At 45.1% G+C, this 24,575-nt stretch overlaps 1 protein-coding gene and 1 pseudogene across 1 annotated transcript; both read left to right on the forward strand.

Annotated features, from left to right (window-relative positions):
• Positions 1 to 530: 530 nt before the first annotated feature.
• The window catches only part of LOC123484770, a 32,136-nt pseudogene continuing 8,091 nt past the window's right edge, over positions 531 to 24,575 (forward strand).
• On the forward strand, positions 1,480 to 2,358 carry LOC123484772 (zinc finger protein 23-like). The gene has a single exon (XM_045215487.1). It carries the CDS (start codon positions 1,547 to 1,549, stop codon positions 2,297 to 2,299), a length of 753 nt encoding a protein of 250 aa, XP_045071422.1. The 5' UTR covers positions 1,480 to 1,546; the 3' UTR covers positions 2,300 to 2,358.

Here is a 24,575-nt window from a genome sequence, read left to right on the forward strand (position 1 = left end):
CTGAGCGAGTTAGAATATGAAGAATCATATTTGTCTTGGTAAAACGTATTTTATAACATAAGGACTATAACTCCAGGCTGTAGCCATATGTTAATAATGGATTATTGTTGACTCTGTCACCATGGGCCTTCAGACAACTCAAGGTATTTAAGGGTAATGTGACCCAAATATAGATTTGGCATTTACTATCCCTTTAAAATCTCCCAGTTTTGACCCCACCCAGTAGGTGGCGGCTTTTGGTGTAGTCCGTCGATAAAACCTCAAAGAAGAAGACGTAAACAGAAGTGAACCGTGACCAAAACTATTTCCACGTTTGCGTTTTTATTGTTGTCATTTAGACGTTTATTAACACCCTGGAACTCAAAATATGACTAATTTAACGACACAGCATCACACACTTACCCCAGGTATTCTTTAATTCGCGTTGGAGACTTGGTTGATAAATGTTATCAAGGTAATGCTAGCTAGCTAGCTGCTAAAGTTACCTAACAATGGACATGGTTTTTCACACTCAAATAGCCTCCATTATGGAGGTATTAGCGAATGCAGCCGTGGCAGAGATTTGTAAACTCGTAGACGACGACTATGCAGTGTTTCGTTTGGAAATTTCTCAAAGCAAGAAAGAAAACTGGGCATTGCGGAGGAAACTACAGCTACTGGAACTGAAGAAGGTGGCACGGGAGCGCGCAGAGAGGACAATGCGAGAGCGCGCCATCGCCAGTCGTCCCAGTAGTGTCAAGATCCTCGACCGATACAGAGGAATGGCAAGAGGTACATTTGCAGAAGGCTGCGGGGCCTGTCATCCTCTGCACATGTGACTTTAGATGTGTTAACCAGAATTGGGTCTTGGTCAGTTTTTGGATAGTATGCAATAGCCTAATTCCCTTGATTACTTAGCTATCTTGACAGTAGTTAACCTAACCACCTTATTTTCCCCAATCACTCTCTTGGATGAATTACATCTCACTGGAGGTCAAGGTAGCTTTGTGAAGCCGGCGGGACACAATACATGGAGAGATGACCAACCAATCACTGTTGATGAGGAGAGTGGAACCTCAACCCAGCACATTATCGTGATAGAGGTTAGTGTAATAGTATTACATCAAAATTACAGTACATAAAATGTGGCCAGTTTATTTCAGAAAGGCTCTCCTCAGCTATTCACTTACTTACATGTACATCCTCATGTATCTGCCATAGGGGAGCTTGTGTGACTTCTTTATGACATCGTTACCCAATTATACTAATACCGTCAATAACCTCCCTCTTCTTGTCAGTCTGTAGATGCAGAGGTTGCAGGTCCTGGGGTCAAGCTGGAGAGGTCTGAAGGAGAGGAGGACCCCACCACGCCCCAGCGCCGCCAGGACCCGACGCAGCATCACGGAGGTCGGTGGAACGCTGAATGCCGTCCTCAAGTCAGAGACAGACACCAATAATTTAACGGGTCTGGGGCGACTGGGCTATCCACCTGCTCCCCCACTCAGAATATTTACTTTATGGTAACCCAAGCCCAAAGACGGATCTGTCCCATCAGGACTCAGGTGACATGTTAAAGACTGGCAATGATCCGTCCTGTTCATACACTATAGAGATGATACCTGGTGACAAGCCTGTCGGATTAGATACACAGACTGATCTGTCTAGAGGGGACTGGAACCAGTACAGTAGTAGTGTATACTCTGAAGGGTGCATAGATAAGAAAGGGGAGGTTATAGTGGTAGATGAGTTGACTGTGAAACTGGAGGGTGACGCTCCTCTGACATGGAATGCAGACGAGACTCACTTAGGAGAAGGACACTCTCAGGGCAACACCAGTGACTTCTTAGACTACAGGGAAAGCTTAAAGACCAATCTAACTGTCGCAACCCACTCCCCTTCACACACGCTCAGGGATCGCAACCCACTGTCCACGCCGATGGCACCTTCGGATTCACAATACCTTTTCGATCAGGTATTGAACTCAAAGGATCAAAGGGCCAAGGCACAGGGAGGGGGAGCCACATCAGGAAATACTAAAGAGAAACGGTTCCTCTGCATGTTCTGTAACAAAGGCTTCAGCAGCTCCCAGAAGGTGGAGATCCACCAGAGGGTCCACACAGGGGTGAAACCCTTCAGCTGTACCCAGTGTCATATGCGCTTCACCCAGGCTGGTGACCTGAAGAGGCACCAGAGGGTCCACACAGGAGTGAAACCCTTCAGCTGTACCCAGTGTCACATGAGCTTTGCCCAGGCTGGCAACCTGAAGAGGCACCAGAGGGTCCACACAGGGGAGAAATCCTACAGCAACCCCCCAGTGTGAGAAGAAGTTCTCCCACTTGCACCAACTGAACATGCACCTGAAAGTCCATATGGGAGAAAGGCCGTCGCCTGTACGCACTACGGGAAGAGGTTCTCAGAGGATACACCAGCAGAAAAAACATTCCACGCAATGACCTATAAATTAACCATTCCACTCGATTGCTTCTGGCGTTTAAATCAAACCCTGCATTAAAGACAAAGATACATGTTAATTGTTGTCAGCAGAAAAGATCCACAGATGCTTTTGGAATAACGAGAGTAACAGATTAGTGTTGAATATTCCTGGGTAGAATATTGCATTCAGACGTGTGCTATATAAGCCTAAAAAGTCTGTTACATATTGTGTTTGTACTGTGTAGGCTATATGATGTTGACAAATACCATTTCTTTAATTTTTTCATGCAGATATTTTGTTGACGTGTGTGTGGGTTTTATATGGTGTATTTAAAACATAAAAAAAAAAAAAAATCACCTTTATTTAACCAGGTAAGCCAGTTGAGAACAAGTTCTCATTTACAACTGCGACCTGGCCAAGATAAAGCAAAGCAGTGTGATAAAAACAACAACGCAGTTACATATAGGGTAAAACCAAACAAAGTCAAAAATAGAAAATATATATACAGTGTGTGCGAATGTAGTAAGTTATGGAGGTAGTAAGTTATATTTGTAAGTCGCTCTGGATAAGAGCGTCTGCTAAATGATCGAAATGTAAATGTAAGGCAATAAATAGGCCATAGTGCAAAATAGTTACAATTTCGTATTAACACTGGAATGATAGATGTGCAAAAGATGATGTGCAAATAGAGATACTGGGGTGCAAATTAGCAAAAATAAATAACGATATGGGGATGAGGTAGTTGGGTGGGCTAATTTCAGAATGGATGTACAGGTGCAGTGATCGGTAAGATGCTCTGACAACTGACGCTTAAAGTTAGTGAGGGAGATAAGTCTCCAGCTTCAGAGATTTTTGCAGTTCGTTTCAGTCATTGGCAGCAGAGAACTGGAAGGAATGGCGGCCAAAGGTGGTGTTGGCTTTGGGGATGACCAGTGAGATATACCTGCTGGAGCGCAGACTACGGGTGGGTGTTGCTATGGTGACCAGTGAGCTAAGGTAAGACTGGGATTTGCATAGCAGTGATTTATAGATGACCTGGAGCCAGTGGGTTTGGCAACGAATATGTAGTGAGGGCCAGCTAACAAGAGTGTACAGGTCACAATGGTGGGTAGTATATGGGGCTTTGGTGACAAAACGGATGGCACTGTGATAGAGTACATCCAATTTGCTGAGTAGAGTGTTGGAGGCTATTTTGTAAAATGACATCGCCGAAGTCAAGGATCGGTAGGATAGTCAGTTTTACGAGGGCATGTTTGGCAGCATGAGTGAAGGAGGCTTTGTTCGAAATAGGAAGCCGATTCTAGATGTAACTTTTGGATTGGAGATGCTTAATGTGAGTCTGGAAGGAGAGTTTACAGTCTAACCAGACACCTAGGTATTTGTAGTTGTCCACATACTCTAGGTCAGACCTGCCGAGAGTAGTGATTCTAGTCGGGTGGGCGGGTGCAAGCAGCGTTCGGTTGAAGAGCATGCATTTAGTTTTACTAGTGTTTAAGAGCCGTTGGTGGCTACGGAAGGAGTGTTGTATGGCGTTGAAGCTCGTTTGGAGGTTTGTTAACACAGTGTCCAATGAAGGGCCAGATGTATACAAAATGGTGTCGTCCGCATAGAGGTGGATCCAAGCTTCACCAGCAGCAAGAGCAACATCATTGATATACACAGAGAATAGAGTCGGCCCGAGAATTGAACCCTGTGGCACCCCCATAGAGACGGCCATAGGTCCAGACAACAGGCCCTCCGATTTGACACATTGAACTCTATCTGAGAAGTAGTTGGTGAACCAGGTGAGGCAGTCATTAGTGAAACCAAGGCTATTTAGTCTGCCAATAAGAATGCGGTGGTTGACAGAGTCGAAAGCCTTGGCCAGGTCGATGAAGACGGCTGCGCAGTATTGTCTTTTTATCGATCGCGTTATAATATCGTTCTAGGACCTTGAGCGTGGCTGAGGTGACCCATGACCAGCTCGGAAACCGGATTGCATAGCGGAGAAGGTACGGTGGATTCGGAAATGGTCGGTGATCTGTTTGTTAACTTGGCTTTCAAATACTTTCGAAAGGCAGGGCAGGATGGATATAGGTCTGTAACAGTTTGGATCTAGAGTGTCACCCCCTTTGAAGAGGGCATGGGCAAGTTGCAGCGGAGGGTGCAGAGCTGGTGGCCGGGTAGTGGTAGCCAGGTGGAAAGCATGGCCAGCCGTAGCAAATTGCTTGTTGAAATTCTCGATTAGTGTAGATTTATCGGTGGTGACAGTGTTTCCTAGCCTCAGTGCAGTTGGGAGGAGGTGCTCTTATTTTCAAAGGACTTTAGTGTCCCAAAACTTTTTGGAGTTAGTGCTACAGGATGCACATTTCTGTTTGAAAAAAGCTAGCCATTGCTTTCCTAACTGATTGTGTATATTGGTTCCTGACTTCCCTGAAAAGTTGCATATCGTGGGGGCTGTTCGATGCTAATGCAGTACGCCACAGGATGTTTTGTGCTGGTCAAGGGCAGTCAAGTCTGAGGAGAACCAGGGGCTATATCTGTTCTTAGTTCTGAATTTTTTGAATGGTGCATGCTTATTTAAGATTGAGAGGAAAGCACTTTTGAAGAACATCCAGGCATCCTCTACTGACGGAATGAAGTCAATATCCATCCAGGATACCCGGGCCAGGTCAATTAGAAAAGCCTGCTCGCTAAAGTGTTTTAGGGAGCATTTGACAGTGATGAGGGTGGTCGTTGACCACGGACCCATTACAGACGAGGCAATAAGGCAGTGATCGCTGAGATCCTGGTTGAAGACAGCGGAGGTGTATTTAGAGGGTAAATTTGTCAGGATGATAAGTGAGGGTGCCCATGTTTACAGATTTAGGTTGTACCTGGTAGGTTCGTTGATAATTTGTGTGAGATTGAGGGCATCTAGTTAAGATTGTAGGTTGGCCGGGGTGTTAAGCATATCCCAGTTTAGGTCACCAAGCAGTACGAACTCTGAGGATAGATGGGGGCAATCAGCTCAAACTGTTTGGGCACAGACCTGGATAGTATGAAAGAGCTCTGCAGGCTCTCTCTACAGTAGATTGCAACCCCACCCCCTTTGGCAGTTCTATCGAGACGGAAAATGTTGTAGTTGGGGATGGACATTTCTGAATTTTTGGCAGCCTTCCTAAGCCAGGATTCAGACACTGCTAGGACATCAGGGTTGGCGGAGTGTGCTAACGCAGTGAATAACTCAAATTTAGGGAGGAGGCTTCGGATGTTAACGTGCAAGAAACCAATGCTTTTACGGTTACAGAAGTAAACAAATGATAACGCCTGGGGAGTAGGAGTGATACTGGGGCTACAGGGGTTAACCTCTACATCACCAGAGGAACAGAGGAGGAGTAGAATAAGGATACGGCTAAAGGCTTTAAGTACTGGTCTTCTAGTGCGTTGGGTACAGAGAAAAAAAGGGGCAGGTTTCCGGGCGTTGTAGAATACATTCAGGGCATTATATACAGAAAAGGATATGGAAGGATATGAGTACAGTGGAGGTAAACCTAAGCGTTGGGTAACGATGAAAGAGATGGCACCACTGGAGGCACCGATCGAGTCGGTCTCCGCGTGTATGGGGGGTGGGACAAAGGAGCCATCTATGCAGGTTGAGCTGGGCTGGGGGATCTACAGTGAAATAGTACAATAAGAAATAACCAAAACAGCAATAAGCAAGGCATATTGAAATGGGAGAGAGGCATAAAGCAATCATGTGTTATTCGAGAGCTAAGACAACAGCTGGTAATGGCGACAAAGTTTGGGTTGAGGCTAAACATAAACAGGATGCGGTACTGTATAAAGGAACAGTCCAGCAGGCATCAGCTGTATAGCTGAGTTATCATAAGGTCCGGTGAACAGCAATAGGGAGAGTTCGGAGGTAGTTTGGGGGCTGCTATAGCACTAGCGAGCAAGAGACCACGGCTAGTGTGTGCTAGCGGGCGGGGGCTAGCAGATGGATCTTCGTGGTCGACGTCGTAACGGGAAAACCTGTTGTAATCAAATCAGACGATTTCGTCGGCAGACCAGTCGTGTTGGATGAGCGGGGCTCGTGTCAACACTAGGAGGTCCCGTCCAGTTGACAGAGAGGTAGATAGCCGGGAGAAGGGCCTGGCTCGTGGCTAGCCTCGAGGCTGATTAGCCAACAACAACGTCCATTTGATTGCAGCTATCTAGCTACGATAATCCAGTGTTAAAGGTCCAGTGAATCAGTGATTCCGGCAGAAAAACCTATATGTTCTGGGTCGAGTAACGCGCTGTGCAGACAGTGCAGATTGGCGGATAATAGTCCAGGCTAGAGCTGGCTGGTAGGTAGTGCAGGACAATGGTGAGAAACCGCTAGCGGTGGCTAATGGCAAGTAGCTAGTTAGCTGGCTACTCCCGTCCGGTAGACAGAGAGGTAGATAGCCGGGATATGGCCCTGGCTCAAGGCTAACTGGTGCTTGCTTCAGGGGGCAGTGGTGATTAGCCAAACAGCAACATCCAATTCGGTTGCGGCTAGCTAGTTGCGATCCGGTGTTAATGTCCAGTGATTCAGTTATTCCGGCAGAAAATCCGATGTTCTGGGTGAAAACTGCTAACGGTGGCTAATAGCAAGTAGCTAGTTAGCTGGCTAGCTGGTATCAACTGGAGATTCTAGATAAAAGGTAAGTCAATAATATAATCCGTTCCACATTGAGTGAGGCGGAAGGTTGCAGGAAAGTATATTTTGTAGAAGGATGAAAAGTGTGATAGGGAAATATGTACAAAAAATACAGAGAACTGGCTATTTACACAGACACACAACAAAGAACACGACCGCACTGCTATGCCATCTTGGATTCAATGTTTGTTTACTAAACACAAAATAGGACTTTTCATTAATTGAGATTATGTTTAGTGTATCACATCTGATCTCACCCTATTCTGAAAACACCAGGCAGTGCTTTATAACCAATATGCCTTCCAGCCAATTAGAGTGCTTGAGTGGACATTTGGACTCTGGCTCCACCCACTCTAGCTCAGTGTTTTAGTCGTTGACAGAAGACCAAGTTTTCAGTGTTTATTCTAAAAGTGTTGTGCGTTCATCTGCAATAAACCACAAGATCACATCTGATGTAAAATGTGTGTGGGTTTAACTGTGTGGTGGTAAGCAAGAGAATAAAACACTGGATATGGACATGTCTGCCTGGTTGTTGCCGGACCGCCTGTAGGGGGACAGACCTAAGTAGAGTCAGCATTAAGTTACTAGCGGATGAGGCAGCTAGCAGTTTTTACAATACACACACTAAATATACCTACACATACCCACACACTAACAAACACCTAATGTACACGTCAAAATAGTTTAGTCAGGTTTGCCCGATAATTACTTTTGACTTATCATACCTGACTTGTTTTTACCCATATCATATTAATGTCCACCATGATGGGTTTAACAACAATTAAGTAATTCTGTAACTACAGTATAGGACTCAAACGTAGTGGGGATGGGTAAACACTCCATGTTGATAGTGTGTTTAGTATCTGTGTGTGTACGTACCTGAGGGAGTGTATGTCTGTGTAATCTGTATCACCTCTCTCTTCCAGGAGGAGGGTCCAGAGGTGCTGCTGGTAAAGGAGGAGGGGTGTGAGGAGGGTCTGGGGAACCCTGAGGAGACAATGGTCATGGAGAACAACCAGACTACACCTCCTCCTGAACCTACAGAGGAACCAGCTGAACAGCACAGGACCACACACAGTCTCACTGAGGTGAGCCCACTGTGAACTACTGTCTGAATGGTATTAGGTCAGGCCCGATCCACAAAGCCTCTCAGAGTAGGAGTGCTGATCTAGGATCAGTTTAGCCTTTAAGATCATAATGAATAAGATTATTTGGAAAGATCCTAGATTAGCACTCCTACTCTGAAAGGCCTTGTGGATACGGGCCCAGATCTTGATGAATTTTTGTCTTAAGTGTATGAATTATCAAACCATTAAAGTGTCAAGTAAGCATTGACCTACTGAGTGGACTAAAGATGGCAGAGCAAGGTAAGGGAGACATACATATACAGAACATAATAGATATACTTCAATGGGAATAGTGATGCACCTGGCTATTATTTTCTCTTCATTCATCAAATCAATACAACTTATGTTTACATACTAAAAACACACATTATAATGTATGAACTTGACCAGGTAATTGACCAAAAAAACTCCATATGTAGAGTTTTCTCTGCCATGTTTGTAAAGTCTATTTTGTAACCTCTTCCTGCAGGTGGTTGGCTGGAGGCTAACAGATGAGGGGACGTCGTCACTGAGCAGGCCAGCACCAGAAACAGACAGTGGAACACAAAACAACATCCGAACTTAGTCTCCATGACAACAGACTGGCTGAGACCAGGGGTAGGTGTAGATTTGGTCCGCGGGGACGGGGTATGTGGCGGGAGAGAACAACAGACACAGATTCGGCTAGCAATGCTCTGTCCTGCTCCTATAGTTGGGATTCAGAGAGACTGACGGCGCCTCAGGTTAACCCCCTAACAGGTACTGCCTTCAGCCTGCCTTCTATAGGATCTATCAACTGGAACATGGACCCTGCCACAACAAACTCCCTGGCCTTCGTCCTCCTCACATTCTCTTTATGTTAAACTAGACCTCAGACAGTGACAGTGTCAACACTAAATGTCAACACAAGCCCATTGTCAAATGAGAGTAGTAGAGATGGAATCAGTGGCAGTGCTTGTTCTGGGGGAAAGCTCAGTTTCCCCCAAAAAGGTGGAGATCCACCAGAGAGTGCACACAGGGGTGAAATCCTAAAGCTGTACCCAGGGTCACATGTGCTTTGCCCAGTCTGGGCACCTGAAGAGGCACCACAGGGTCCACAAAGAGGTTCTCCCACCAGCACCAGCTGAAGATGCACCTGAAGGTCCAAATGGGAGAGAGGCCGTCCCCTGTACGGCAAGAGGTTCTCAGAGAGGAGCTACCTCAGGATACACCAGCAGAAAAATGCACAAAGTCCATGTATAGAGTGTAGTGATATGTAATGTAGGACTAGTTAGTTTGTAGTTAAGTCTGTTAGTTTTAGATGTTCTAGGGAACTGGATGAGGTGAACTGAGGAAAGAATGAGTATGTTGAGGCAGAGTAGATGATATCGTGATGGTTGGTGTGATGGCGTCTGTGAAAATGCTTAATTGATGGGTCCAACCTTAACCTGACTGCATGTCCCTTTAGGTTGATGCTGATGTTTTATAATGAGGAAATGATAGTGCCTTAATTAATGTTTCCTTGGCATGAAGTAGTGAAGCTGTGTGTAATTTAATGTTAAACCTTAAATTCATTTTTATCAAAGTGATGGTACCAGATTGACAGAAAAAGTGTTACCATAGTGAGAAATGTTATTCTACTTGTCACATCATTTTGTGCAATAAATGTCATTGTAATGCCATTTTGTTTTAATTAAATACGAGATTGACTCTGTGCTGACTGACTTGGTTATTTTTTTATCATTGCAGGGACAGAGTTTTGACATTTAAAAAATCCAATGGCTCCATATTGTTAGGTACTTCAATCAGTGTTAGAGATGGGCTTGACTATGGTTGACATTTTATAATATGTCATGTTTCTGCGTACAGTAAAGAGTTTCTTATATAAACCTTTATGCTTTTCTGTACAATCTTTGTTTGCAGTCTGCAGTCAATGAAGACCTGCTGGTGGGAGAGACTGGACCTCAGAAGCAGCTAGTCGCAAACCCTGGCCCTGGATCAGAACTGTGGATCATGAGCCATCGCTCTTCCTTCCCGAGTCGGAACCAGGACCCAACCGCGAGGGACAACGACTTCACCACAACCACTACATAGAACACAACCAGCGGACAGAACAACCTCAGTCCTGGTGGTCATCAGAGAGACAGAGGCTCCAGTCAGGGATCCAGTCTGCAGCCCAGACCCTTCTCTTCACAGTCTCAGTGCAGGGATGGAGCAGGGCCTGGGGGCTGATAGGAACAGGAGGGTCTATCGCTATGATACAAACACCACAGTATCCATGATGGACAGAGCAGGTCACACTGGGCTTCAGCCTTCACAGAGAGTGGTGGGAGAGCCTCCTGGTGGTAGTCTTTCAGGAAGTCTGTCTTCTCCTTCAGGATCCAGTCACCTACTGAGAGTTCATAGAAGGGCCTGGACCTGGGTCTAACCTTCTCAGCTGCCTCAAGGAGAGGCTTTTCAAGTGCAAACTATGTTTAAAAGAGTCTCTCCTTCCTGAGTAACCTTATCAGACATAGGAGTGTCCACAATGGGAATAAATCGTAGCAGTGTGGCTTGAGATGTACGCAGGGGGGATATCTGGGAACCATTCTTTAGCTGTTATAGATATAGTTATCATGTGAAGTGTTTTGGGGTAACCCTTTGTTAACTTGTCATTTGTAAATAACTGTTTTTATAGAGACAGTAAACATAGGCTATAACAAGTAAGTAGCCTTGCACAAACCTCATCTCCTGTTTCTGTAGCTTGAGGCAGCTTGATGTACAAGTACACCCACTGGACAAGACGCTAGTCTATTGCAGGGCCTTACCCCAAATCTATCTCCTTAATGCTGAGTGCCAAGCGGAGACGCATCAGGGCCCATTTTTACAGTCTTTGGTATGACTCGGCCAGGGATTGACTCACAACCTTCTAATCTCAGGGCAGACACTAACCACAAGGCCACTGAGTCGGTCAGACTATAACAAGGACAGTTGAATATTTACCTTACTGAGGTAAAGTGATGTTATTTTCTACTCTATTCTTGCTAACACACTGTTCTTTATAAACACGTCTGCTCAGCTTAAAATATACTGATCATAGGGTATTTGATGTGTTATGTAATAAGCAGTACCATATTTCAAAGAACAGCACGCACACCTTTTTCATTTAACTAACGTTACACCCTTCCATCTATGACGCCAACCAATAAGATCCTTTCTCTTAGGTAAACGGAAGGGAACGGGGACCAAGAACGAGTTCGACGTTAGCGTTTTATTATCTAGACGTTTATTAACACACTGGAACTCAAAATATGACTCATTTAACTGCACAGCATCACATACCTACCTCAGGTAGTCTTTAATTCGCGCTGGAGACAGGAATTGGTTGATTTATGTTATCTTGGTAGATAACGCTAGCTAGTTAACTGCTAACAATGGCTAACGAAATGGGTTTTCACACTCAAATAGCCTCTGTCATGGAGGTGCTAGCGAATGCAGCCGTGGCAGAGCTCTGTAAACTCGTAGACGACGACTATGCAGTGTTTCGTTTGGAAATAACTCAAAGCAGAAAGAAAACAGGGCATTGCGGAGGAAACTACAGCTACTGGAACTGAAGGTGGCACGGGAGCGCGCAGAGAGGACAACGAGAGAACGCGTTCTCGCCAGTCGTTCTAGTAGTGTCAACGTCCAGGACCGATACAGAGGAATGACAAGAGGTACATTTTTCAGAAGGCTACGGGGCCTGTCGCCCCATTCCCCTCTGCGCATGTGTTCAGATGTGTTACAAAATTGGGTCTTTGTCAGTTTTTGGATAGTATACCATACTTCTCCTGATTACTTAGCTATCTTGCACATATTTTTTCATTTAACCAGCCAGGTCAGTTAAGAACAAATTAATCTTGCACAAAGATTATTTACCGAATTTCCCATTGTCATACTCAATTAAAAAAAAGTAATGCATGGAACATAATCAAAAAAATTTAAATAATCAATTAATAAATATCAACAAGCTATGAGAAGTGTTACCTTACATCCAGGGCTGGATTACCTAACTGGCACGCAAGAGCTCTATTTTCATTTTATCTGACCAAAGCACAGGTTCCAATCCAAGTGCCAATGCCATTAAGCAAACTCCAGGCATTTACATTTGTTGGTAGTCAGATTAATCAGGCTGTAATACACTAATTGGTATATACAGCCTGGAAACTAACAGGGATGGGCATTGACATTTGACTGTTGGAGTGTTCCCATGATTTTTTTCTGAGTACTCAAATGAGGGGGGAAAAAATATATGTTTAGAACATAAGGCCCGCACTGGAAAAAAATTGTGCATTTATCTATATGCCAACAGATCGCAACAATGCCTAATTTATCATAACCATTACAGATAACAAATCCTAATTGCTCACATTCAGTCATTTAAAAAGCAAGCGCCATTTAAGATTAATTTATTGAAACCGTAATATCAACGGGTAGTAACTGGATTGTTCTCCACCCTCCCCTGATTCAGAATATACAATTTTCATTGTCCTGGCATATTTGGTTCAAATGCTATTGACGATGAAAAATGAATATCCAATATAAAACTAATTTTACCTCGGTGCCAAACTGAACCATATACCTACCAGCTCTCTAGAAAGTAGTGTAAACAATACTTTAATGCCTATATTTTGTCTCAAATTTCGAGCAGCTGACGGACAAACTGCACAAACAGCTGCTAGAGTAAGTTTAAATGTATAGTATGTACATTTACACAATTGTGCAGGCATTAGTTTCAGGCTGTATATACCAATTAATTGTGAATTACAGCCTAATTAATCAGACTAATTTGTTGGATGACATGAAATAGAGCTCTATGGCCACGCACACCAGTGGTGGGTTTGGCGTCGAAATGACAATGCATGACCAGAAAAGAACCACATACCCTACTGTAAAATATGGTGGTGGATCTTTGGTTCTGGGGGCCCTTTAAGGTCAACGGCATCATGGACTTTACCCAGTACCAGGATATTTGAGCCAAAAACCTGATTGCCTCTGCCAGGAGGCTGAAACTTGGCCGCAAGTGGATCTTCCAGGAAGACAATAACTCCAAGCCCACATCAAAATACACAAAGAAATGGTTAATTGGCTACAAAATCAAGTCTCTGGACTTGAAACACATTGAAAACCTGTGGTTTGAATTGAAGAGGGCAGTCCATAAGCACAGACAAAGGATATCAAGGATCTGGAAGGATTCTGTATGGAAGAACAGTCTAAGGTCCCTCCCAATGTGTTCCTCAACTCATAAAACATTTTTTTAAAGGCTCCGTGCTGTTATCCTTGCAAGGTGAGGTATTGAAAACAGGGGTGTCAATAATTTAGACCCTTACCTTTTTTAGATTTTTTAAAAACTTGTTAAACAAAATCTCTTACTCTGAGCAATTGTATTAGTATAAAATAATATAATGTATACCTTTATATTTTAGCTCATCTTTATCAAGGGTGTGAATAATTACGGATCCCACTGTAGGTGCCCCAGGTCCCCAGATGTGGTAGTCCGGCACATCCTTGCCAATTGTAGACGGTGTCAATAGTGTACAATATTGTGTTGAGCTTTGACAGTAGTACCTAACTTAACCACCCCTTTTCCCCAAATCACCTCTTAGGTGAAGGACATCTCACTGGAGGCCACAGGAGTTTTGTGAAGCCAGCGGGACACAACGCGTGGAGAGATGACCAACCCATAGCTATAGATGAGGGGAGTGGAACCTCAACCCAGCATGTTATCGTGATAGAGGTTAGTGTCATAGTGTAACAAAGTAAATTATAGTACATCAAATGTGGCCCGTTTATTTCAGAAAGGCTCCCTCAGCTATTCACTCATGTACATCCTTATTTATCTGCCATAGGGGAGTTTGTGAGACTTCCCTACGACATTGTTGTACAATTTAACTCATGTACCGATAATAACCTTGTCTCTTCTTGTGTCAGTCTGCAGATGCCGAGGCTAGAGGTCCTGGGGTCAAGCAAGAGAGGTCTGAAGGAGAGGACCTACGACACAGCAGAGACATCCAGACTGGAGCAGCGGCTGGAATGGCGCCCTCTTCAGTCACGGGGGACCTCGCCACCTCGCCCCAGCCCCGATGCAGCATCACGGAGGTCAGTGGAACGCCGAACACCGTCTTCAAGTCAGAGACAGACACAGAGACTTTAACTGTAACACAAAGGCTTTTACACACAGGATCTGACCAAATATCAGACCCAGAGAGACTGGGGCTGGGGGCCACTGGGCTGTCCACCTGCTCCCAGCTCAGAGTGTTTACTTTACGTTAACCCGAGCCTGAGGGCGATTCAATCCCATCGGGACCCGGGCAACTTGCCCTTGGTTTTAGAGACACAGACTGATCTGTCTGGAGAGGACTGGAACCAGTATAGTAGTAGTGTATAGGATCCACACAGGGGTAAAATCCTTCAGCTGTACCCAGTGTCTTATGCGCTTTGCCCAAACTGGCCACCTGAAGAGGCATCAGGGGTCCACACAGAGGAGAAACCTTACAGCTGCCCCCAGTGTGAGAAGAGGTTCTTCCACCAGCACCATCTGAATATGTACCTCTAGCTCCACACGGGAGAAAGGCCATTCTCCTGTACGGGAAGAGGATCTCAGAGAGGAGCGAGCTCAGGATACACCAGCAGAAAAACCATTCCACTCTATAACATAAACCACGTTTCCATCCACAGTTTTAATGTGAGTAAAGTCATACTGAATAAATAAAAAAATCACGGCAGCTGTGATGGAAACAAGAAGTTTCGGTACAATTTTATAAATGCCGACAGATAATTTGTTAGTACGACATGGTGGGATCTTTTTGCATCTGTAAAATTAATTATGCGAGAAAGGGTGGTGGAAACGCCTTTATGTGCAAATGTTGATATAGTAACCATCATATCGAAGTAAACTTGGAGTCACGCGATGACATGGTGTGTGGTCCTCCCAGTACGACTCGGGGAAACCATGCAGTTTATTAGGGTACAGATTAAATAACTTATAAACTTCACAGGGTGGTGAAAGTGCACAGTGATCTTGATGCTCATTTTTAAAGAAATATTAAAGGTCTTATTCTGGTGACATGATGATCGATGCTTGACTGCTGTTTGACAAATAAAAATATTCTCGCTCTTATCCATAATAATCTCATTAAGTAGACTAGCCTCCCTGCACTGTATCTGCAAACTGTTGGCTAGAGCGCAGGTGCCAAGACCAGAGTAGGCACATTTGAAAATGTGATGGAAACACATTGAACTTTAGATTTTTATTCGGTACATGAAAACGTAAGCGAAAAAGTACATTTCGTGTGCACTACCTCATCACACACAGATTTGTATCTGCAACAAGTCAGTTTGGTGGAAACACACCACTGTTGGGAAAATGCCCATATTTACTTAATGTAGATTTTTGAATATTCGATTGAAAATCTGTCGTCAATTAAATGGAAACCTAGCTATAGAAAGTAACCATTCCACTCGATAGCTTCTTATGTTTAGATCAAACCCTGCATTAAAGACTAAGATTTATTTTCATTGTTGTCAGCAGAAAAGATCCACCGATACATTTGGAATAACGAGAGTAACATATTTCAGTGTTGAAAATTCCTGGGTAGAATATTGCATCCAGACATTGTGTGATATAAACTCAGCAAAAAAAGAAACGTCCCTTTTTCAGGACCCTGTCTTTCAAAGATAATTCATAAAAATCCAAATAACTTCACAGATCTTCATTGTAAAGGGTTTAAACACTGTTTCCCATGCTTGTTCAATGAACCATAAACAATTAATGAACATCCACCTGTGGAATGGTCGTTAAGACACTAACATCTTACAGACGGTAGGCAATTAAGTTATGAAAACTTAGGACACTAAAGAGGCCTTTCTACTGACTCTGAAAAACACCAAAAGAAAGATGCCCAGGGTCCCTGCTCATCTGCATGAACGTGCATTAGATGTGGCCAGGGCAATACATTGCAATGTCCGTACTGTGAGATGCCTAAGACTGCGCTACAGGGAGACAGGACGGACAGCTGATCGTCCTCGCAGTGGCAGACCACGTGTAACAACACCTGCACAGGATCGGTACATCCGAACATCACACCTGCGGGACAGGTACAGGATGGCAACAACAACTGCCCGAGTTACACCAGGAACGCACAATCCCTCCATCAGTGCTCAGACTGTCCGCAATAGGCTGAGAGAGGCTGGACTGAGGGCTTGTATGCCTGTTGTAAGGCAGGTCCTCACCAGACATCACCGGCAACAACGTCGCCTATGGGCACAAACCCACCGTTGATGGACCAGACAGGACTGGCAAAAAGTGCTCTTCACTGACGAGTCGCGGTTTTGTCTCACCAGGGGTGATGGTCGGATTCGCGTTTATCGTCGATGGAATGAGCGTTACACTGAGGCCTGTACTCTGGAGCGGGATCGATTTGGAGGTGGAGGGTCCGTCATGGTCTGGGGCGGTGTGTCACAGCATCATCGGACTGAGCTTGTTGTCATTGCAGGCAATCTCAATGCTGTGCGTTACAGGGAAGACATCCTCCTCCCTCATGTGGTACCCTTCCTGCAGGCTCATCCTGACATGACCCTCCAGCATGACAATGCCACCAGCCATACTGCTCGTTCTGTGCGTGATTTCCGCAAGACAGGAATGTCAGTGTTCTGCCATGGCCAGCGAAGAGCCCGGATCTCAATCCCATTGAGCACGTCTGGGACCTGTAGGATCGGAGGGTGAGGCCTAGGGCCATTCCCCCCCAGAAATGTCAGGGAACTTGCAGGTGCCTTGGTGGAAGAGTGGGGTAACATCTCACAGCAAGAACTGGCAAATCTGGTGCAGTCCATGAGGAGGAGATGCACTGCAGTACTTAATGCAGCTGGTGGCCACACCAGATACTGACTGTTACTGTTACTTTTGATTTTGACCCCCCTTTGTTCAGGGACACATTATTAAATTTCTGTTAGTCACATGTCTGTGGAACTTGTTCAGTTTATGTCTGTTGTTGAATCTGGTTACGTTCATACAAATATTTACACATGTTAAGTTTGCTGAAAATAAACGCAGTTGACAGTGAGAGGACGTTTCTTTTTTTGCTGAGTTTATAAGGCATATAGAAGCCTAAAAAGTATTACATAGTGTTTGTACTGTATGTAGGATGTATGATGCGTTTAACTACTTCCATTCAACTACTTAATTATATATACTGTATATAAGGCATTACAATGTGGTCCTAAATTAGACACACTTGATAAAGATGAACAATAATGATTTTTTGTTCAGTATAGTATTTTTCCCTGATCTTTATCAAGGTTGCCAATGATTTTGCAGTTACATTTGCATGTACAGGAATTTGACTCTGTAAAATCGTATATTTACATTTAAGTCATTTAGCAGACGTTCTTATCCAGAGCGACTTACAAATTGTGTGGGATGGGTAAAGACTGTTAAAAGTGTGTTTATTATCTGTGTGTGTACGTACCTGAGGGAGTGTATGTCTGTGTAATCTGTATCACCTCTCTCTTCCAGGAGGAGGAGGATCCAGAGGTGCTGCTGGTGAAGGAGGAGGGGTGTGAGGAGGGTCTGGGGAATCCTGAGGGGACCATGGTCATGGAGGACAACCAGACTACACCTCCTCCTGAACCCACAGAGGAACCAGCTGAGCAGCACAGGACCACACACAGTCTCAATGAGGTGAGCCCACTGTAAACTACTGTCTGAATGGTATTAGGTCAGGGTCCATATCCACAAAGCCTCTCAGAATAGGATTGCTGATCTAGGATCTTTCCATATAATCTTATTCATTACTATCTAAAAGGGAAAACTGATCCTAGATCAGCACTCCTGCTCTGAGACTCTTTGTGGATACTGACCCAGGTCTTGATTTGTTTTGTCTTAAGTGTGGGGCCATGCCTTTCGAATGATCAAACCATTAAAGAGTGTCAATTAATCAAATCGACTAACATGTTTGCATAGTACTCATAGCAATCCCTCATTGCCCAATCAGAAGATGCTCCATAGCAGGGTGCTCATATCAAATTTATTGATCCAACATCCTCTCACTCTGTATCTCTTACAGCCAGTAGACATGGAGGATGGGAAGCCTGATCTGCTGCTGGTCAAAGAGGAGACAATAGAAGATGGACCAGAGAGCATTGACCTGCTGAGTGGACTAAAGATGGGGGAGCAAGGTAAGGGAGAAATACATATAGCCTACATACAGGAATAGATATTCAATGGGAATAGTGATGCACCTGGCTATTATTATTTATTTATTTTCTTCATTCATAAAATGAAATCAATACAACGTATGTTTAGTTACATTATAATGTGTGTGTTTTAGTATGAACTTGACCAGGTAATTGACTCAACTCTCTAGATATGGAGTTTTTTCTCTGCCATGTTTGTTGTCTTTTTTGCAGGTGGTTGGCTAGAGGCCAACAGAGGAGACTGGGCAGCCATCTTAGATTTCCAGACCCAGACCGGTGTAGCCAAGGGCCCAGGGGATATCATCACTGAGCAGGTCAGGACCAGAGGCTGACATAGTGGAGGTCAGTGGATGGGACAGTGCCCTCAACTCTGGGCTGGGGAACAACACTGTTAACCACAACCAGGAAACAGACAGTCGAACACAAAACAACAAACAAACTTAGTCTCCATGACAACAGACTTGCTGAGACCAGGGCGAGGTGTAGATTTGCTCCGCGGGGACAGGAAGGTGTCCGTATGCGGCGGGAGAGAACAGACACAGACTCGGCTCGCGATGCTCCGTCCTGCTCCTATAGTTGTGATTCAGAGAGACTGATGGTGCCTCAGGTTAACCCCCTAACAGGTGCAGCCTTCAGCCTGCCTTCTATAGGATCTATCAACTGGAACATGGACCCTGCGACAACACAGACACTCCCTGGCCTTCGTCCTCCTCACACTCTCCTAATGTTAAACCAGACCTCAGACAATACCAGTGCCTCAACACTAAATGGCAACACAAGCCCATTGACAAATGACAGTAGTAGAGACAGAATCAGTAAAGGTGGCAGCGCCTAAAGAGAAGCGCTTCTCGTGTTCATTCTGTGGGAAGGCCTTCAGTTTCCCCAAACAAGTGGAGATCCACCAGAGGATGCACACGGGGAGAAACCGTTCGGCTGCCACCTGTGCCGGGCCACTTTCTCTGACTCTTCTAACCTGAAGAGGCACCAGAGGATGCACACGGGGGAGAAACCGTTCAGCTGCCACCTGTGCCAGGCCAGTTTCTCCCACTCGTTCAACCTGAAAAGGCACCAGAGGGTCCACACAGAGGAGAAATCCTACAGCTTCCCCAGTGTCAGAAGAAGTTCTCCCACCAGCACCAGCAGAAGATGTACCTGAAGGTCCACACGGGAGAGAGGCCGCTCACCTGCACACACCGCGGGGATGAGGTTCTCAGAGAGGAGCAACCTCAGGATACACCAACAGAAAAATGCACACGGCCCATGAATAGAGTATAGCGATATGTAATGTAGTACTAGTTAGTTAGTTTGTTTGTTTAGTTAATTCTGTTGGTTTTGGATGTAGTAGGGAACTGGATGAGGTGAACTGAGGAAAGAATGAGTATGATGAGGCAGAGTAGATGATATCGTGATGGTTGGTGTGATGGCGTCTGTAAAAATGCTTAATTGATGGGTCCAACCCTAACCTGACTGCATGTCCCTTTAGGTTGATACTGGTGTTTTATAGTGAGATAATGATAGTGCCTTAATTCATGTTTACTTGACAAGAAGTAGTGAAGATGTGTAATGTAATGTTGTACCTTTTCTAAAGTATTCAAACGTATTTTATCAAAGCGAGGGTACCAGATTTACAGAAAATGTAAAGTGTTACCATAGTGAGAAAAGTTATTCTACATGTCATGTATCGTTTTGTGCAATAAAAGTACTGTACTTCACGTTATGTGAGTGTATGACCATTTTGTTGAAATTAAATACAAAATTGACTCTGTGCTGACTGACTTGGTTATTTTTGTATCATTGCAGGGACTGAGTTTCCCTTATCTCAGTCGAACCCAAAACATTATACTTAATTCTTGAATCAACACATATGGCCAATGGCGCCATAATGTTAGGTACTTCAATCAGTGTTGGGCTTGACCGTGGTAAAATTTTTATGATATCATGTTTCTGTGTGTACAGCAAAGAATTTCGAACATACCCCAACCAAAAGCTAGGGATAGATGGCAGTATTTGCGCAAAACTGAAACCGCGAACAACCGCATTCAACCACAGCAAGGTGACCAGGAACATGGAGAAGTACAAACAGACCAGCTACGACCTCCGTATGACCTCAAAGAGGCAAAGAGTCAGTACAGGGACAAAGTGGAGTCCCAATTCAACGGCTCAGACACAAGACGCACGTGGCAGGGACTGTTAACTCTTAAATGGCTGCCGGCCCGGACGGCATCCCAAGCCGCATCTTCAGAGTATGCGCAGACCATCTGGCTGGAGTCTTTACGGACATATCCAATCTTTTAATGCTAGTCTGCCGTCCCCACATGCTTCAAGATGTCCACCATTGTTCCTGTACCAAAGCAAGCTAAGGTAACTGAAGTAAATGACTATCGCCCCATAGCACTCACTTCTGTCACCATGAAGTGCTTAGAGAGGCTAGTCAAGGGCCATTTCACCTCCACCTTACCGCCCCAACAGATCCACGGATGACGCAATCGCCATCGCACTAGAAAAACCGCCCTATCCCACCTGAACAAGAGGAATACCGACTACAGCTCAGCTTTCAACACCATAGTGCCCTCCAAGCTCGTCACTAAGCTCAGGGTCTTGAACTCATCCCTTTGCAACTGGGTCCTGGACTTCCTGACGGGCCGCCCCCAGATGGTAAGGGTAGGTAACATCTGCCACGCTGACCCTCAACACAGGGCCGCTCAGGGGTGTGTGCTTAGTCCCCTCCTCTACTCCCTGTTCACCCACGACTGTGGCCAAGCACGACTCCAATGCCATCATCAAGTTTGCTGACGACAGGACGGTGGTAGGCCTGATCACCGACGACGATGAGACAGCCTACAGGGAGGAGGACAGAGACCTGGCAGTGTGGTGCCAGGACAACAACCGCTCCCTCAACGTCAGCAAGACAAAGGAGCTGATCGTGGACTACAGGCGATGGCAGGGCGAGCACGCCCGATCCACTGGGCTTTAGTGGAGCAGGTCGAGAGCTTCAAGTTCCTCTGTGTCCACATCACCAAGGACTTAACATGGTCCTCTCACAACAGCACAGTTATGAAGAAGGTGCGACAGCGCCTCTTCCCCCTCAGGAGGTTAAAAAGATTTGGCATGGCCCTTTAGATCCTCAGAAAGTTGACAGCATCTTGACTGGCTGCGTCACCGCTTGGTAAGGCAACTGCACCGATCGCAAGGCGCTACAGAGGGTGGTGTGGACGCCCCAGTACATCACTGGGGCCGAGCTCCCTGCCATCCAGGACCTCTATACCAGGCGGTGTCAGAGGAGACCCCAGCCACAGACTGTTCACTCTGCTATCGCACGGCAAGCGGTACCGGAGCGCCAATTCTGGGACCAAAACGCACCTGAACAGCTTCTACCCCCAAGTCACAAGACTGCTAAATATAGTGAGGGAAAAAGTATTTGATCCCCTGCTGATTTTGTACGTTTTCCCACTGACAAAGAAATGATCAGTCTATAATTTTAATGGTAGGTTTATTTGAACAGTGAGAGACAGAATAACAAAAATCCAGAAAAACGCATGTCAAAAATGTTAAATTGATTTGCATTTTAAGGAGGGAAATAAGTATTTGACCCCCTCTCAATCAGAAAGATTTCTGGCTGCCAGGTGTCTCTTTATACAGGTAATGAGATGAGAGTAGGAGCACACTCTAAAGGGAGTGCTCCTAATCTCAGCTTGTTACCTGTATAAAAAGACACCTGTCCACAGAAGCAATCAATCAATCAGATTCCAAAATCTCCACCATGGCAAATGGAAGAAACACAAAATAATAACTGTCAATCTCCCTCGGCCTGGGGCTCCATGCAAGATCTCACCTCGTGGAGTTGCAATGATCATGAGAACGGTGAGGAATCAGCCCAGAACTACACGGGAGGATCTTGTCAATGATCTCAAGGCAGCTGGGACCATAGTCACCAAGAAAACAATTGGTAACACACTACGCCGTGAAGGACTGAAATCCTGCAGCGCCCGCAAGGTCCCCCTGCTCAAGAAAGCACATATACATGCCCGCCTGAAGTTTGCCAATGAACATCTGAATGATTCAGAGGAGAACTGGGTGAAAGTGTTGTGTTGTGTCAGATGAGACCAAAATGGAGCTCTTTGGCGTCAACTCAACTCGCTGTGTTTGGAGGAGGAGGAATGCTGCCTATGACCCCAAGAACACCATCCTCACCGTCAAACATGGAGGTGGAAACATTATGCTTTGGGGGTGTTTTTCTGCTAATGGGACAGGACAACTTCACCGCATCAAAGGGACGATGGACGGGGCCATGTACCGTCAAATCTTGGGTGAGAACCTCAAGATTCCCTCAACCAGGGCATTGAAAATGGGTTGTGGATGGGTATTCCAGCATGGCAATGACCCAAAACACACGGCCAAGAAAACAAATGAGTGGCTCAAGAAGAAGCACATTATGGTCCTGGAGTGGCCTAGCCAGTCTCCAGACCTTAATCCCATAGAAAATCTGTGGAGGGAGCTGAAGGTTCGAGTTGCCAAACGTCAGCCTCGAAACCTTAATGACTTGGAGAAGATCTGCAAAGAGGAGTGGGACAAAATCCCTCCTGAGATGTGTGCAAACCTGGTGGCCAACTACAAGAAACGTCTGACCTCTGTGATTGCCAACAAGGGTTTTGCCACCAAGTACTAAGTCATGTTTTGCAGAGGGGTCAAATACTTATTTCCCTCATTAAAATGCAAATCAATTTATAACATGCGTTTTTCTGGATTTTGTTGTTGTTATTCTGTCTCTCACTGTTTAAATAAACCTACCATTAAAATTATAGACTGATAATTTCTTTGGGCAAACATACAAAATCAGCAGGGGATCAAATACTTTTTTCCCTCACTGTAGCTAATCAAATGGCTACCCGGACTATTGCATTGACCCTTTATTGCATCAACTCTTACACTGACTCTATGCACACTCGCTGGACTCTACCCACACACATACTTACACTGACACTCGCAACACACACACACACATTACATACGCTCCCACCCACATGCATATTGACGCCACACACACTGCTGCTACTCTGTTTATTATCTATCCTGATTGCCTAGTCACTTTTACCCCTACCTACATGTACATATTACCGCAACTATACTGAACAAAAATACAAATGCAACAAACAACCATTTCAAAGATTTTACAGTTCATAAAAGGAAGTCAGTCAATTGAAATAAATGAATTTGGCCCTTATCTATGGATTTCACATGACTGGGCAGGGGCACAGCCATGGGTGGGCCTGGGAGAGCATAGACCCACCCACTGGGGAGCTAGGCCCAGCCAATCAGAATGATTTTTCCCCCAGAAAAGGGCTTTATTACAGATATAAATACTATTCAGTTTCATCAGCTGTGCAGGTGGCTGGTCTCAGACGATCCCACCGGTGATCTTATGATCACTCAGCTCAGCTACACATCTGATGCCCGCTGGACTGTTCCTTTACACGGTACCCCATCCTGTTTATCTGTTTAGCCTCAGCCCAAACTTTCGTCGCCATTACCAGTTGTTGTCTTAGCCCTCTCGAATAACACCTGTGATTGCGTTATGCCTCTCTCCCATGTCAATATGCCTAGCCTATTGCTGTTTGGGTTAGTTGTTAATGTACTATTTCACTGTAAAGCCCCCAGTCCCGCTCAAACCTGCCTCAGATAGCTTCTTTGTCCCACCCCCCATACACGCGGAGACCGGCTCAATCGGTACCTCCAGTGATGCTATCTCTTTCATCGTTACCCAATGCTCAGGTGTACCTCCACTGTACTCATATCCTTCCATATCCTTGTCTGTACATAATGCCCTGAATCTATTCTACAATGCCCGGAAATCTGCCCCGTTTATTCTCTGTACCCAACGCACTAGAAGACCAGTTCTTAAAGCCTTTAGCCGGTATCCTTATTCTACTCCTCTGTTCCTCTGGTGATGTAGAGGTTAACCCAGGCCCTGTAGCCCCCAGTATCACTCCTACTCCCCAGGCGCTATCATTTGTTGACTTCTGTAACCATAAAGCCTTGGTTTCTTGCATGTTAACATCAGAAGCCTCCTCCCCCAAGTTTGAGTTATTCACTGCGTTAGCACACTCTGCCAACCCTGATGTTCTAGCAGTGTCTGAATCCTGGCTTAGGAAGGCCACCAAAAACTCTGAAATGTCCATCCCCAACTACAACATTTTCCATCTAGATAGAACTGCCAAAGGGG

This window comes from Coregonus clupeaformis, unplaced genomic scaffold (genome assembly GCF_020615455.1).
Source record: "Coregonus clupeaformis isolate EN_2021a unplaced genomic scaffold, ASM2061545v1 scaf0456, whole genome shotgun sequence".
In the NCBI taxonomy this organism is placed as follows: domain Eukaryota; kingdom Metazoa; phylum Chordata; class Actinopteri; order Salmoniformes; family Salmonidae; genus Coregonus; species Coregonus clupeaformis.